At 66.5% G+C, this 16174-nt stretch overlaps 1 protein-coding gene across 4 annotated transcripts in view; it reads left to right on the top strand.

Moving 5' to 3' along the window:
• Window positions 1-13843, top strand: part of KCNH2 (potassium voltage-gated channel subfamily H member 2) — a 31440-nt gene extending 17597 nt beyond the window's left edge. For 2 of the 4 annotated variants that reach the window (XM_054593443.1, XM_054593444.1), the window contains exons 4-15: window positions 692-1144; window positions 1742-1953; window positions 6226-6654; window positions 7200-7587; window positions 7877-8076; window positions 8587-8839; window positions 9845-10038; window positions 10308-10407; window positions 11072-11344; window positions 11425-11611; window positions 11901-12078; window positions 13344-13619. In XM_054593443.1, the coding sequence (XP_054449418.1) occupies window positions 692-1144; window positions 1742-1953; window positions 6226-6654; window positions 7200-7587; window positions 7877-8076; window positions 8587-8839; window positions 9845-10038; window positions 10308-10407; window positions 11072-11344; window positions 11425-11611; window positions 11901-12078; window positions 13344-13493 (3017 nt within the window). In that variant the 3' untranslated portion in view covers window positions 13494-13619. Of the gene's footprint in view, window positions 1-691; window positions 1145-1741; window positions 1954-6225; window positions 6655-7199; window positions 7588-7876; window positions 8077-8586; window positions 8840-9844; window positions 10039-10307; window positions 10408-11071; window positions 11345-11424; window positions 11612-11900; window positions 12084-13343 lie in introns of those variants that run through there. The other 2 variants (XM_054593446.1, XM_054593445.1) reach the window with 2 other exon arrangements.
• Window positions 13844-16174: the final 2331 nt, after the last annotated feature.

Below are 16174 nucleotides of genomic sequence, written 5' to 3' on the forward strand. Positions count from 1 at the left end.
TCACAGCAAAGGAGTCCACCTTGTGGTTTCTCAAGCTCCAAAATATCCGTTGTTAAGCCCTGACCGGTGTGGTCCGTGGGTTGGGCGTCATCATGCAAAGCGAAAGGTCGCTGGTTCGATTCCCGGTCAGGGCACGTGCCTGGGTTTTGGGTTCTTCCCTGGTCAGGGTGCTTTGAGAGGCAACCAATTAATGTTTTTCTCCCTTTCTCCCCACCTCCCCTCTCTCTAAAAATAAATAAATAACATCTTAAAAAAATAGAAAATAAAACAAAATGGCATCGCCAGTCACGCTGGGGCCATAGGGCAGGAAGGCCAGCACTGCTGCTCCCCCTTGTGCTGGGACCCCCAGAAAGTCGCAGCTGGTTTAGGCCTGCATGTCCTCTCCTCTGTGGTGGCGGTAACGCCACCCGCCAGCGCAGTTTTGAGTCACCCGTGGTTTGCATAGAGCCCACGGTGGTATGCGGCTCAAGAAACAGTTTATGATTTTCAGAGCTGTAGATAAGATTGTGTTTCTAGACACTTTTCTGAGACTTGAGTTCTGCGCAGTGAAGGTCGCGCTGGGAGCGTGCCCGCTGGCCGGCCTCCCTCTTCCCCACCGTCCTCTGCCGGGTGGCACGGCCTCCAGGGCCGAGGCCGGCCCACCCAGAGCTGTGCGCGGCCGCACGCCCACGCACCTCCCCTCTCCCCGCAGGTCGCGCCAAGACCTTCCGCCTGAAGCTGCCCGCGATGCTGGCTCTGACGGCCCGGGAGTCGTCCGTGCGACCCGGCGGCGCGGGCGGCACGGGCGGCGCAGGGGCCCCGGGGGCCGTGGTCGTGGACGTGGACCTGACACCCGCGGCTCCCAGTAGCGAGTCTCTGGCTCTGGACGAGGTGGCCGCCATGGACAACCACGTGGCGGGGCTCGGGTGGTCGGAGGAGCAGCGCGCGCTGGTGGGCCCCAGCTCCCCGCCCGCCTGCGCACCCGGCCCGCAGCCGTCGCCCCAGGCGCCGAGCCTCAACCCTGACGCCTCGGGCTCCAGCTGCAGCCTGGCCCGGACTCGCTCCAGAGAGAGCTGTGCCAGCGTTCGCCGCGCCTCGTCGGCCGACGACATCGAGGCCATGCGCGCAGGGGCGCTGCCTGCGCCGCCGCGCCACGCCAGCACCGGTGAGGGCGCCCTTCCCCGCCCGCCAGGCCCGCCCGGTCCAAGGACCTGCGCCGCGTTCCTCTCCGCCCTGTCCTGGGTGCCTGGGAGATGGAAATCCCATTAAGCACGTATTTAATCCCACTAAGTGGCCTTCGACTCCATTAAATGTCCATTCATCCCGTTCTGTGCTTGTGCTCCCAGAGCCCTGGCGGCCGTGGAGCTGGCTCCCCGTGGGTGTCCGAGAGCTGAGAGGGCCACGGGGCGTCTGAAGGGCAGGACAGGCATGGTCTCTGCCCCCACCTGGCCCTCTGGCTGGGTCTCAGCGCCCTTAGGGAGGCCCTTCCTCCTTCGCTGCCTCCTTGTGGCGACCTGGTGTGCCCCCTTCTAGCGGGAAGCAAGCGGGCCTTGTTTCTCGGTGGCTCCGCCCCTTCCGCCTGAACTAGCTTCGATGACACGCTGACCCCGATGGCCTGGCTCCTGGAAGGCCCGGTCTCTCTCCACTTCAGTTTCATGTCGGCCCTGGCCCGCCACGCCGACCCCGCTTCCCCCCACCTTCCGGCCCCAGGGGCCGCGCACCCCCTGCGCGCCACGCTGACCCCGCTTCCCCCCCACCCCAGGGGCCATGCACCCCCTGCGCAGCGGCCTGCTCAACTCCACATCAGATTCGGACCTCGTGCGCTACCGCACCATTAGCAAGATCCCCCAAATCACCCTCAACTTTGTGGACCTCAAGGGCGACCCCTTCCTGGCTTCACCCACCAGTGACCGGGAGATCATAGCACCCAAGATAAAGGAGCGGACACACAATGTCACTGAGAAGGTCACCCAGGTAAGTGCCCGGTCCCCGGCTCTCCCCTCGGTGTGGAGGAGCTTGGAAAGGGTGGTTGTGGGCTGTGGCCAAAGACCGGTTGGAGGGCTCTGGTCCGTGGGGGCCTCCTGAGGGGGGGGCGGACCTGCTGGTTGGGAGGGGGCGGGGGTTTCAGAGCTGGGGTGAGAGGACAGCGTGGGGGGTCCTGGGGAAAGGGAGGCTGGAGGGGAGGTGGCCTTGGGACAGGGTCGGCGCAGCAAAAAGGTCGGTGAGGCAGAGGGAGGGCGGTGCCCTGGAGATGGGGCACCTGAGAGGGTCAGGGCAGGTGGGCAAAGGCAGCCGCAGGGGTCTGCTCTAGGGTGCGGTGAGGGGTTGCTGGGGGCGACCAGTGGCAGGCTTTGCGTTAGAAAGGGCCACAGAGGTCAAGGGTGGGGGTCCTGATTCTTCTAGGCCAAGGCGATGAGCCAGGAAGAGGGACGGGCCCAGGGCTAGGGCCAGGGTGGCCTGGAAGTGCCCACCCGTGTTCCCCAGCCACGTCAGGAGGGGAGGGACAGGGGCAGATGCACAGATATGGAGAGATCGAGTCCCTGGACCCTGGGCCAGAGAAGACCGCCGGCCTCTGGGGCAGTGCCTGGTACTGGTGGTGGCGGGGCAGCCTGTCTCCTGCCCCCTGCCCCCTTCTGGCAGCAAGGTCTCCTGCAGCCCCCCAGGCCAGCCTAGCTCCTCCCCCAAGCCCTGGCAGAGGGCTGGAAGCTGGGGACAGTGGGGGGCTCCTGCCCCTTGCCTGCCAGCCTCAGCCGCTGTGGCCGCCTCCTGCCCTTCCGCAGCAACTCCCCCAGCTGGCCCGCGGCGGAGAGCCGCCTGCACGGCCTCCGCCTCCGCGGCCCTCCTCCTGGCCCAGCTCCCACCGCTTCTGGCTCTCTGGGTCCCTGCCAGGTCTCCGGCCCCTTGGCCTGGAGTCCAGAATGTTCCCCCACACCCCAGGCCGCATATCTGGCCGCCTGTCCCCCTCCCGCCTGGTCCTGGCTCCGCCGCTCCCACCTGGAGCCGGGCGTCTGCCGTGCCCCCGCGCCCGCAGCAGTGTGCTTCTGTGTGCTCCTGGCCTGTGCGTGTGTGTGGCTGTGTGTCCATGTGAGCGTGTGTTCCCGGCTCTGCCGGTGCCCGGGCAGCCTCTCCATCCGGGGTGTCTGTCTGACTCCGGCTGGCTGGGCACTGGACCGGCGGGGCGGGGGTGTTGGGGAGCCCATTAATCTGTGGTGACAGGCCGGGCTGCCGGGGGGAGGGGGCGGGGTGCGGGCCGCTGGAGCGGCTGCTGCAGGAGCCCGGAGTGGCTGCGGGGGAGGGGGCCCGCCGGCCGGGCTGGCCGGTGGGGGTGGGGACCTGGGAAGAGGAGGGGCGGGCCGGAGGAGCCGAGGTTCCGACCGCGGCGCCGCGCCGCTGGGCTGGCGCGGGCACAGCGCAGCACCCTGGCAGCGGGGCCGTACCAGGAGGCCATGGGCAGACTGAGCCAGGCGGGCCGCTGTCCGCGCTCACTGCCAGGGTGACCCTAGCCCCGGGGCCCGGCCCCAGCGACCCTGGCTTCATGCCAGAGGCTGCCCCGGGATCCAGGCTGCCAGTCCCCGGGGCACAGCCTCAGCTGGGACTGCCGCTGGAGCGCAGGTGAGGCACCGGCTGGCTCTCGGGCCCCAGGGCAGGCAGGCTGGGGGGAGCCAAGTCGTCCATGGCGGCCCCTGCCAGGAAGGCAAGCGGAACAGGGGCTCTGCAGCCCAGGGCCCAGAAAGGCCGGGTAAGGCGGGCCGTGCGCATCTCCAGCCTCGTGGCCCAGGAGGTAGGTGACTCCCGGCCCCTCCCTCTCCCTTCCAGGGTGGGACACTGATTCAGGATGCAGCCCAGAGGCCTCGGGCTGACTCCGGCTGCTGGCCAGAGAGGGCTTCTGAGGAGCAGGACGATTTGGGGAGCCAGAGGGTCGGCAGCCTTGCTCTTCCCACCCCTGGCTCCACTTCGCTCCTCGCCGGGACCCCCGGGGTCGCGGTGGGCAGTGTTTTTCTGGCTGGGACTTCCCTCTCCGGGGCTGCCATAGCCACGGTCTTCTAGCTCCACATGCTGAAGGAGGAAAGGGAGAGCGGGAATGAACCGGGTGCCTAGGCAGGATGGCGGGAGACGGGGGTGGGGGGGACAGGAACATACCTCCCCCCAGTACCTCGCCCAGCGGACGCCCTGGCTTCATGCTCCGCCACTCCGGTCTTCCACGTGCTGGGGGTGGGCCCGACATGGCTGCTTCAGGGGGCCAGGTATCAGGACTGGAGTCCGAGGAGAGGGGGGTCAGAGGCCACTGGGTGGCGGGGAGGGCAGCGGAGCTGAGGCACCCGGTTCACCTCTTCCGGGATAGCTTGCGGTGCCGGTGGCAGCCCCGTGGTCCCCAAGGCTGAGGACTCTGTGGGCCACCTCTCCACCCTCAGGTCAGAGAGCCTGGAGCAGGCTGGGGGAGGGCAGCAGAGCCGGGGTGTTGGAGGTGGCTCAAAGGTGGGTCCGAGCAGCCGGTCGCTGCCACCGACCCGGCATCTGAGTCCTCTGCCATGATTCATGTGCCCCTCCCAGCTGGGGGACAGGTATGGGGAAGGTCCTTCCCACCCACAAGTGAGGACCCTGGATTTGGCTTCGAGGAGCTTCAGCATTTTGTGGGACACCCGGTTGGGGAGGTTACACCCCTGGACCCCTGGCTCCAGGCCGCACGGCAGTGAGCTGGTGGTGGCTGAGCTGGGCCTGGCTCCCCCGTGAGAGGGGGGCCCCGGCTTCCCTGCATGCGTGTGCACGCACACACACACGCATTGTGGTGGTGCTGGTCCCGCTGTGGGCAGACCCGCTGCAGGGGCCGGGGCACTGTATCAGGCGTGGTTCAGCCTCGCAGGCCCTGGCGGACAGCCCGTCTGGGGGCAGCAGCCTTACTCCGTCCCCTGCCTGCAGGGGCCCTGGTCAGTTCCGTTTTGTCAGCCCCCAGCTGACCCCGAAAGGCCACTGCCCCATGCTTTCTGCCTGCAGGAGCAGGCGGCTTGGGCGGAAGGCAGGGCAGAGTCGGGGCCTGGAGGTCACGCACTCACCTCCCCCCCGCCCCAGGTCCCAGCTGCCCCCCTCCACCCATCCTGCGCCTTTGGAACCCCCCATGGCCAGCCCAGTGTGGACAAACCCCTAACTATGGCCTGTTGGGACTTCCAGTTACTTCTTTTGAGGCGATGTTGTGCCAACAGTCCATCTGGTGGGGGCGGGGGGCGGGTCCAGGGCATCCCCAGTTTGGATGTGAGTGGGACCCTTTGGGGCAGCAAGCACCGTGGCCGTCCGCAGCCCAGAGGCCTGAGGACGTGGGGCTCTGGCAGTCAGTGCTGCAGGAGCAGGTGGGTCACCTTGGCTCTCAGAGTGGGCCAGGCCGAGAGAGCTTGGGCTGGCGGCTTCTTGGGTGGGTCAAATGTCTGTGAGAGATGACCTGCAGGGGCAGGGAGCGGCCACAGGGGACAGAGAGCGGCCCCTGCGGCTGTGGGAAGCCGGCCTCAGCTCTTTCTAGCTTGGCGTGGGGAGGAAGGGGAGCGTGTCCGCTGCTACCTGGTCCAGGTGGCGAGCTTGCCTCTGCCCGCCCGCCCGCTGAGGGGCACGATGCAAAGGCGAACCTGTGCTGGGCGTCTCACTTCCGGATGTCTGCCTGGGTGCAGGTCCCTCTGTGTCCAGGGAGGCATCCGTGTGGCTGGGTTGGGTCCTCCGTGTGCCTCGCCAGGAGTGGGAGAGGGCTGCCTTGGGCCAGGCGGCTAGGGGCTGTGGGACCAGAGGGGAGAGTGCTTCAGTCTCTCTCCCTCTCCCCTGGGCGACGAGGGGCCCAAGTCTGGATGGCTGGTGTCCTTGGGCCCGTGGCACGGGCTGGGGCCGTGGTGTGTGCGTGTGGTGGGGGTGGGGGGCATGGGCGAGATCGAACAGAGGGGGTCGCACCAGAGGCAGGGGTCTACACCGCGGGCGGGCAGCCGTACCTCTGGGCGTTACTGCGTGATGCCCTGGACTCGCAGCCCGCTGGGCGCCCCTGTGCTGCGTCTGAAACTGCAGCGCCCGGAGCGAGGAGTGGTCAGTGGCTGTGGTCACGTGGCTGAGGGGTGGGCACTCTGAGCAAAACGTTCTGGCCTCTGCCCCATACTCTGCTCGGCCCCACCAGAGGTGTCACCTGCTGCCACCCCGGAAGCCCCACAGCCTGTCCTCCCTTGCTGCCGACTCCCCTTGGACACCGCCCCCTCACCTCCGCCTTCCCCACCTGCCCAGGTCCTGTCCCTGGGGGCGGACGTGCTGCCGGAGTACAAGCTGCAGGCACCGCGCATCCACCGCTGGACCATCCTGCACTACAGCCCCTTCAAGGCCGTGTGGGACTGGCTTATCCTGCTGCTGGTCATCTACACGGCTGTCTTCACGCCCTACTCGGCCGCCTTTCTGCTGAAGGAGACGGAGGAGGACCCCGCGGCCCCCGACTGCGGCTACGCCTGCCAGCCCCTGGCCGTGGTGGACCTCATCGTGGACATCATGTTCATCGTGGACATCCTCATCAACTTCCGCACCACCTATGTCAACGCCAACGAGGAGGTGGTCAGCCACCCTGGCCGCATCGCTGTCCACTACTTCAAGGGCTGGTTCCTCATTGACATGGTGGCCGCCATTCCCTTCGACCTGCTCATCTTTGGCTCTGGCTCGGAGGAGGTAGGTTGGGAGCAGCGGGGGGCAGATGCCAGGGGGCGTGGTGGAAGGGGGAGGGGCCGTGGGAGGCAGTGGAGCAAAGGGGTGGCTACAGAGCGAGGCTGCAGGGGCCTGGGGGCTGCCCCGCTGGCCCGTGCCCATCCCCTGACCCACTCAGCCACTCACCAGGTGCACAGCTCCCGAGGGGGAGCTGTTTTCTCATTTGTCTCTCCAAAGAGGCCACAGTCTTCCAGTTCACACAAAAGTGCCCTCGACGCTAGTGGGACCTCTGGCCAGGCACCCCAGGGTGGGGGTTGAACCTTTCCGAGCCCCCTTCTCCTCACTCTCTCCGTGGGGAACCCGTGCCCTTTGTCACAAAGCTAGCGCAAAGGGGAACGGGACTCTGCTGGGCTCAGCGCGTGGGAGGGTGTGGTTGACTAGGGGTCGGTTCTGGGAGGAAGTCTTTGGGGACCTCTCCTCCGATGCCCACCCCCTCCCCCCCAGGGCTGCACTGCTGCAGTGCCTCCACTTTTCATTTGCCCCACGCGGACTGTCTCCTCCCACCCCAGCTGATTGGGCTGCTGAAGACGGCGCGGCTGCTGCGGCTGGTGCGCGTGGCGCGGAAGCTGGACCGCTACTCGGAGTACGGGGCGGCGGTGCTCTTCCTGCTCATGTGCACCTTCGCGCTCATCGCGCACTGGCTGGCCTGCATCTGGTACGCCATCGGAAACATGGAGCAGCCGCACATGAACTCCCGCATCGGCTGGCTGTACAACCTGGGCGACCAGATCGGCAAGCCCTACAACAGCAGCGGCTTGGGCGGCCCCTCGATCAAGGACAAGTACGTCACGGCGCTGTACTTCACCTTCAGCAGCCTCACCAGCGTGGGCTTCGGCAACGTCTCCCCCAACACCAACTCTGAGAAGATCTTCTCCATCTGCGTCATGCTCATTGGCTGTGAGTGCGCGCTGGGTGTGGGCGGGGGCGGCGGGAAGAGCCCCCAAGGGTGCATGCTAGAGGGGCCAGTGAGACTCCAGGGCCACCACCGTGGCGTGTTTGGGGGCTGGGACGCCAGGGCCAGGGCACAGGCGGATCCCAAGGGCGCGTGTGACTGGGCTTCTGCGTCTGAGAGTCAGGCACGCGCGTGTGTGTACTCACATGGAGGCATGACTGCGTGTGTCCTCGCCTGGCGCAGGGGTGGGCGGGTCCCTTGGACGCTGACGGCCCCACTCACCCCCGCCCCCAGCCCTCATGTACGCCAGCATCTTTGGCAACGTGTCGGCCATCATCCAGCGGCTGTACTCGGGCACAGCCCGCTACCACACGCAGATGCTCCGGGTGCGTGAGTTCATCCGGTTCCACCAGATCCCCAACCCGCTGCGCCAGCGCCTCGAGGAGTACTTCCAGCACGCCTGGTCCTACACCAACGGCATCGACATGAACGCGGTGAGGCTGCTGGGCCGCCCGGAGGCGGGGCATGGGCTGGGGGGAGCCGAGCTGCGGGGGTTGGGGGGTGGGGGGTCGCCTCTAGGTACTGTGAGCGCATCTCACGCTCTGTGGTTCAGGGGGTCACAGTGCTTAGGAGGACGCTGAGAGGCGTGTCACCCTCCTTTTGCCCTTGGAGCTCATTTACTGGGAGAGCCCTCACTTTGGGGCCGGCGGTGACCAAGCCCTTGCATGTAGGCCGTCTGGTTAATCCTTCCAACCAGCCCCGCCAGGAACTGGCTTCCACACCTTGCGCAGAAGCAAATGGGGGCCTCGGGCAATGAGGCCGCGTCCCCAAGGGTGCCCAGCCAGAAGGGGTGGAGCCGGAACGGGTACCCAGGTCCCCCCCCCCCCGCCCCCCGCTCTGCAGCGGGCCCTGCCCTAGACCCGGATGCTTCTGCCTGGGTCTCTGTGGGGGCGGGGTCCCGGGAGAGGCGCGCTGAGCCGGCCCCGCCCCCACCCCACCCCCAGGTGCTGAAGGGCTTCCCGGAGTGCCTGCAGGCCGACATCTGCCTGCACCTGAACCGCTCGCTGCTGCAGCACTGCAAGCCCTTCCGAGGGGCCACCAAGGGCTGCCTGCGGGCCCTGGCCATGAAGTTCAAGACGACGCATGCGCCGCCGGGGGACACGCTGGTGCACGCGGGGGACCTGCTCACTGCCCTCTACTTCATCTCCCGGGGCTCCATCGAGATCCTGCGGGGTGACATCGTCGTGGCCATTCTGGGTACGGTGGGGATGGGGCGCCAGCCGGAAGGCCTGCAAAGGCCTGGAGAGGCCCGAGCCCTGCGAGGACACTGCTGTGGAGCCTGTGGACCAGGGACTGCTCACCGGGGCCGTGGGCTCCTTTAATTCACCCACTCTCAGGCCCGGGGGGTGGGGCAGCAATGAGGAGCCCCACAGGGGACAGGGTTACTGGACTCTGAGGGTCCCAGACTCTGTTTCCCTTCGGAACCTCCCCGCAGGCAGGGACGCATGGCATCCTTAAAGCAGCACCAAGTCCTGCTCCACGGTGCGCAGTGGAGGGCGGCCACACGACTGATTTTACCCCGGAAACCTACTAAATTCCCTGCAGCCTCATGCGATACAGCCAAGCCCAGCAAAGGGGTCCTGCTCCCTTCCCGTCTTGCCCTTCCTTTCCACCCCACCTGTACACCTGGGCAGGTGTGCCCGGGCAGCAGAACCTCCTGCCCTCTGCCTGTTCTTCCCTTGTCATGGTGGGCCGTTTTAGATTTTTATTTCTTGGTTCCCAAACATCCCCAAACGCAACAAATCCGGGTTCTTGACGCAACGCTCAGCCTTCCTAGGGGTTTCCCGTTTGCGCTGTGCTCAGCTATGCCCTAGCCTACTTCCTTTCACTAAACCAAATGTTGGTCTTGAGCCTCGCCCGTGTTCTGATCTGTAGTTTTGAAAACACTGTCAGGAGGGCTCAGGGATTGCCCAGTGGGTGTTTGGGACATGGGTTTCTGAGGATGAGGCGAAGCTGGAACCTAAGGAAACCTGGGCCCTGGGCAGAGCCAAGCATCGCGCCGGTCCTGCTGGCTGCCCTCCCCCTGACCCTCCCGGGCACTGCTGGCCACACTGGGCACCTGCCTTTGGGAGCCGAGGGAGGATGGGCCGGCGGGGGCCAGGAGCTGAGAACAGGGGAGAGTTCAGAAAGACAGGTGTGTGCTGCCTTTGCTGCTGCTGCCGCCCCAGGGGCTGAGCTGCCCTCTCCGTGCGTGGCCTCCAGGGAAAAATGACATTTTCGGAGAGCCTCTGAACCTTTATGCACGGCCTGGCAAGTCCAACGGGGATGTGCGGGCCCTCACCTACTGCGACCTGCACAAGATCCATCGCGACGACCTGCTGGAGGTGCTGGACATGTACCCTGAGTTCTCTGACCACTTCTGGTCCAGCCTGGAGATCACGTTCAACTTGCGAGATGTGAGTGGCTGCTGCCGGCCACACCCAGGTTGGCTGCCCTTCAGCTGGGTGACCTCCTGGGCTTGCTTCCCTGCCTGTCCAATGGTGTCCAGTCCCCGCCTCGGCCCTAGTCCGGGGTCAGAGGTCACGTCTGTGCGTGTCGGGTAGTGGAGGGAGCCCTTCCCCAGGGCGGAGCTCCCGGCCTCACCATCCTTGTTAACGAAGGGAGTGGAGCCTGAGACAGCCTGGTGGGTGGCGCGGATGGGCCCTGACACATCCCTTGGTTCCAGACCAACATGATCCCCGGCTCTCCCGGCAGCGCGGAGCTGGAGGGTGGCTTCAACCGGCAACGCAAGCGCAAGCTGTCCTTCCGCAGGCGCACAGACAAGGGTGAGGTGGGGGCGGGGGCGGGGTCCCCTGGGAGAGCGGGGTCCCCGGGAGGTGGGGTCGAGGAGAGGCTGCCCCCACCCCCCGGCGGAGGGCGGGGCCTGGTGACAAGGAGGAGGGCAGAGCTCGGGAGTCCCGCGTGTCCACCCTATTCGGGCCCGCAGACATCCCGCCCTTACCTTCAGTGGTCCTCTCGGCTCACCCCGCTGTCCAAGCGCAGCCCGTCTTTTCAGGCCCACGTGGACTGCCACCTCCTCCAGGAAGCCTCCCTTTGCCTGCACGGCAGGGGTGAGCCTGAGCTGCTTTGGCCCGCCCAGGGCTGGCGTCTGGGTGGGCACTGCCTCGAACTGATGAGGGGAGAGGAGACGGCCGGAGAGCCAGGGGGCCAGGGACCGCAGCTGAGGGCCCAGGGACCCAGAGAGCCCGTCCAGCAGGGCCACTGCCCGTGGTTGGGCGGCCGGCAGTCGGAGATGAGCCGGTGCCGCTGCTGGAGTTCTCAGTCCCCCGGCGGCGGTGGCGGGGGCGGGGAACAGAAGACGCAGCAGGGCGTCCAGCCACATTCCCTGCCTAGGCCTGCCCTGGTCCCCTGCGCTCCCCTCCTGTCCCCTCTGCTTCACCGCCTCCAAGCCTCCTGCCCTCTTTGAGGCTCGTTCTCTGTTTCCCACAGACCTGGAGCAGCCAGGGGAGGTGTCGGCCTTGGGGTCTGGCCGGGCGGGGGCAGGGCCGAGTGGCCAGGGCCGGCCAGGGGGGCCGTGGGGGGAGACCCCGTCCAGTGGCCCCTCCAGCCCAGAGAGCAGTGACGATGAGGGCCCAGGCCGCAGCTCCAGCCCCCTCCGCCTGGTGCCCTTCTCCAGCCCCAGGCCCCCCGGAGAGCCGCCCGGTGGGGAGCCCCTGACGGAGGACTGTGAGAAGAGCAGCGACACTTGTAACCCACTGTCAGGTAGGGCGACGGCTGAGGGGGAGGGGCCGGGAGAGGTTGGCATCTGTCCCAGTCCCCCTCACCCAGCTGTCTGGCTCCAGGTGCCTTCTCAGGAGTGTCCAACATCTTCAGCTTCTGGGGGGACAGTCGGGGCCGCCAGTACCAGGAGCTGCCTCGCTGCCCCGCCCCCGCCCCAAGCCTCCTCAACATCCCTCTTTCCAGCCCCGGCCGGCGGTCGCGGGGCGACGTGGAGAGCAGGCTGGATGCCCTCCAGAGGCAGCTCAACAGGTGAGGGCGGCCCTCAGCGGTGTGTGCGGCGGGGTCTGTGGGTCGTGCGGTATTGCAGTGCGATCTCTGGGTTCCCGGCAGGACTGTGCAGAGGATGGAGAGGGCCCCCTGTCTAGGCCTGCCTGTGTGTCCGGCAGTGGGCTCCTTCCGTTCAGAGTTGAGCCATATCTGGGATGAAGAGCGGGCCTGGGGTTGACCAGCTGGCCCATCTGTAGAGTGTCCCAAAGTCACTGTTACCAGTGTCTCCACTTCCTGGAGACCCAGAGCGTCCTCCTCCTTCTTGACTCAGGCTGGAGACCCGGCTCAGTGCAGACATGGCCACCATCCTGCAGCTGCTACAGAGGCAGATGACGCTGGTCCCGCCCGCCTACAGTGCTGTGACCACCCCGGGCCCCGGCCCCACCTCCACCTGTCCTCTGCTGCCCGTCAGCCCCATCCCCCCCCTCACCCTGGACTCGCTTTCTCAGGTAAGGTCCAGAGCCCCCTTCCCGCTATGGCACCCCAGCCCTACCCTTTCGGAGCCAAGTCCGCCCAAATCTGCTTTGCTACCCTTCCTGCTGGGCCACGGGTCCAGCTGCCTCCCCGACGGCACTGGGGGAGGTCTGCCTCAGGAGTGGTGGGCACAGGGCAAGGCAGGGGGGCCCCAAACCAAAGCCCCCAGGCAGTCGGGCAGATATGCCAGCAGGCTGAGTGGCATGGGCTACCCTTTGTCACCAGAATGGCCAGACCTGCTCATGGTGCCTGTTGTCATGACCACGAATGGTCTGCACAGGGGACTGATGGAGCCTGTGGCCTGGTAGCCGGTGCTGCGTGCCAGTGAGCCCTTGGGACGGAGTCCTGGGTCCCTCGTGGGAAGGGAACTTCCAGATCTGACTGTGGCGGCCAGTGGCTGTCACGCTGACCACCCTACGGGGCTGTCCCGAGGGCTTTGACTCGTTCCTAAGGTGGCACACCTGGTCCACCTCTTTCCCCTCTTGCCGGAGATGGGCCTCTGCCGCCCTGTGTCCCCTCCTGAGCGGCCTCCTCCCCGGACAGCTGTGTCTGGGCCCCGAGGAGGGGTTCCTCTGGCAACCAGAGGCGTCCTGGGATCTGCCCTGCTTCCTCCCGCACCGGCTCCCCCTCCCGTGTGCGCCTGTTCCTGTTTGCAGACACAGAGCTCGCGTCAGCAAATGTGCCGGTCTCCCTTCACAGCCGCCCCCGCACATCTCCCAGCGGGCTCGTCAGCCCCGCCAGCCCCGCCGGCGGCCGTGGCGCGCTCCCTGGCCTTCCAGGGCCTGGCCGCCAGCCTGCCTCTGCGTTCGGTCCCTGAGTTCTTTCTAGATTGGAGGAAGGAACCTTGTTTCTCTTTCTGTCCCAGCTCAGGGCCCCTTATTCCGGGTTGGTTTGGATCTGGCGGCTCAGGTCCCTGGGGGGGGGAAGGGGCGTGGCCTTGAGTAGCGCCCCCGCTCCCCGCGGGGGCGGGGCTGTCGTCAAGGACGCTCCCGTCTGCCTGCTTCTCTCTGGCAGGCCGGCGGCACCTTTCTGTACTTTCATTGGCAGCGCCTCCCTTGGTGACTCGTGCCCTGCTCTGTCTGCCTTGGCCCTTCAACGTGTCCTCTGCAGACCCTTTCTGTCCTCTGTCACCAGACCCTCTCTGAGCTCGGACCCTCCTCTCTATCCACCTGACTGCCCCCCCATCCCCTGCCTTTCCCTCTGAGGCCTCCTCGCCTCTTACACTCTCTGCTGTTCGCAGGTTTCCCAGTTCATGGTGTGTGAAGAGCTCCCGCCGGGGGCCCCGGAGCTCCCCCAAGACGGCCCTACGCGACGCCTCTCCCTGCCGGGCCAGCTGGGCACCCTCACCTCCCAGCCCCTGCACAGACATGGCTCGGACCCAGGCAGTTAGTGGGGCGGCCCCGCGTGGACACGTGGCTCACCCAGGGCTCAGCGCACTGCCTGGGCCCCTCCCCTCGGAGGCCCTGCCTCAGAGGCCCTGCCCCGAGGCCCTGGCCGCGAAGGGGAGAGGAGCTCAAGGCGCAGCACCTCCTCAGCCCTCGGGACCATCTCCTCCTGCAGCCCCCGGGGGCCCCAGCGGGAGGGGCAGGGGCAAGGGCAGGGCCGGGCGGTGGCAGGGGTCTGTGGTCCCCCCACTGCCCTGGGGGCAGTAGCTGGTCTAGCTGCCCGGAGGCACCCGGCCCTGGGCCTTAGGCACCTCAAGGACTTTTCTGCTATTTACTGCTCTTATTGTTAAGGATAATAATTAAGGATCATATGAATAATTAATGAAGATGCTGATGACTATGAATAATAAATAATTATCCTGAGGAGGCTCCAGTGGTGCTGGGAGGGTGCCGCCCCTGCCCCCGCTGTTTCCCGTGTTCACTTCGCACGGGTGTTCGTGTGCGCTGGCTTCGGTGGGGACCCCGCAGGCGCTCCTCCACGTCTGAGTGTGGGGCACGCGCAGAGGGGGTGCCCCCTGGGGGCCGGCTCAGGTCGTCCCCAGTGTTCCCTGCCTCCGTGGGGCCCTGGGCTCAGGATGGCAAAGAGCCACCCCCGTGGCTTTGAATGTGGAGGTGGTCCTAGCGGGTGCAGGCCTGGGTCCAGCCCTTGTCTCCGGGTCAGGCTGCTTTGCTAGCTGGTACTGGCTCCCAAGCTGTCCCCACCCTGGCCACTAATGCAGCCACGCTCCTGTCCCCCGCATAGTTTGTGACCCCTGCCCTCGCCGACCCTAACCTGCGGCTGCATCTGGCTGAAGTCCTGGCCCAAACCCCCAACTTGGCCTTGTCTTGACCTTAATCCAGACTTGCACAGACCCTGTATAATGGGGCCTCCGCGCTGACCTGCACAGATCCTCTGTAATTGGACCCCCATGCTGAGCCAGCTCTGAGCACACTGGTTTCCTAGACGTGCCCAGAGCTCCCCTGGGGTCTGGCGGCAGGTGGGCCTCACCTTAATCACCTGTGATCCTCGACCACAGAGGAGCTGCCTAAAGAGGGGGGCTCATTCCCTTTATGGGGGTAACAAGTCAGAACACGCCCCGGGGCCAGTGATGGGTGCCCTTACGTGTGCGCAGGCATGGGCGGGTCTGCAGCCTCCCCAGGAGTGCGCGCAGTGGCCGGCTCTACGGGCGGGTGAGGCTGACGTCAAAGGCCCCCAGAGCCCCCTGGTCCCACAGCCGCTGACCCTGTGCAGTGAGTGTTAACCTTGCTGTAAAGTCGGACGTGGCCACTCTCAGTGCCTGGGATGGGGCGGGTGCGGGGAGGAGAGGCCTGGCTCTCTGAGCAGCCTTTGCTGAGCCCCGGGCAGGTGGGAGGGAGAAGACTGCTGTTCAGGTGGCTGAGCGCCAGGGCACAGAGGTGGGAGAAGGTGAGACCCTGGGGTCGGGGCACAGAGGGGCGACGGAGAGGCGGGCCAGGTGGAACGGGGGACAGTGACCTGTGAGCCTGGGACAAGGGAGGCCTCAGGACGGGAGGACAGAAGGAGGTGTGGGGCCCACCATGCAGCCACTCTGCACCCCAGGACAGGTCCCTGGCCAGGCAGGTGGGCGGTTTCCTCTCCTGGCCGCAAAGCAGTGAGAGGCAGAGCCTGTGAGGCTGGGGCTCTGGCGACCTGGAGGGCCCAGGGCAGTGCCTGCCGCTGGAATGTGCTCCGCGTTGAATGAATGACTGAATGACTGAATGAAGGCAAGCAGTGCCCGCCTCCCCAGGAAGCAGACCCCTGGGCTGGACAGGCAGGGCCGCAGGCTGGTGGGAACCGAGGGGGCACGTTCCCAGGGCGCTGTCCCCTCACCCTGGTGACCACATTCTTTGTGTCTGTCCTCACGCCTGCACCAGAGCTGCTCCCTGGGCTTGTAGAGCCGCACGGGCTTTGGTGGTGGGGCAGGACAGGGGTGGCGCCGCAGTCCCCTCCTCTCCCGCAGGGCCAGGCTCCACGCTGCTGCAGGGCTCTCGTCCAGGGCTGAGGCTTCTCCCAGACCAAGAGGGCCAGAGGGGCTGGAGGGGCTGTGTCGCGCAAGGAGAGAGCTCCACGTGGCGGTCGGCACCCAGGAAAGACCTAGAGCTGCCCCTCGGGCTGGGGGTGTGGCCTGGAACCCAAGGAGCAGGGCCAGGCTGCCTGCCCCACCTCACCTGTGCACCCAGGGCCCGGGAGCTGGGTGACGCCCCAGTGGAGTGTCCCGGCCTCGTGACTCAGCCGCCCTCGGAGGTCTGGAGGCAAGCTCGCCTCCGCACCTGTGCTCACCTGGACTCCCGCCCCCGCTCAGCCCCGCTCCCTCATTTCACTGGCAAATAGGAGGAACTGACACTCAGGGAACACGTCCCCTGTGGCCAGCAGGAGTCCTTCGGCCTGAAACCAGAGCCTGTGGCTGCACCTGCGGCTGCACCTGTGGCTGCGGTGCGTTGCCTGAGTCCATGGCTTCTGAGGCTTCTGACGCCAGAGCTGGAGCCAACCCGGCAGCCTGAGGCTGCCACCTGCTGCTGGCTTAACCCCTGCGCCCACTGCCTCCTTTGCTCAAGGGACAGTGGCTAGAAGATCTTGGAAAGGTTCTGGGGTTTCTAGAACCTTCTCTCTTTGGCACACTTTTGTACC

Source organism: Pteronotus mesoamericanus, unplaced genomic scaffold (assembly GCF_021234165.1).
Source record: "Pteronotus mesoamericanus isolate MK-2021 breed Mesoamerican mustached bat unplaced genomic scaffold, CSHL_Meso_final scaffold_409, whole genome shotgun sequence".
Lineage (NCBI taxonomy): Eukaryota > Metazoa > Chordata > Mammalia > Chiroptera > Mormoopidae > Pteronotus > Pteronotus mesoamericanus.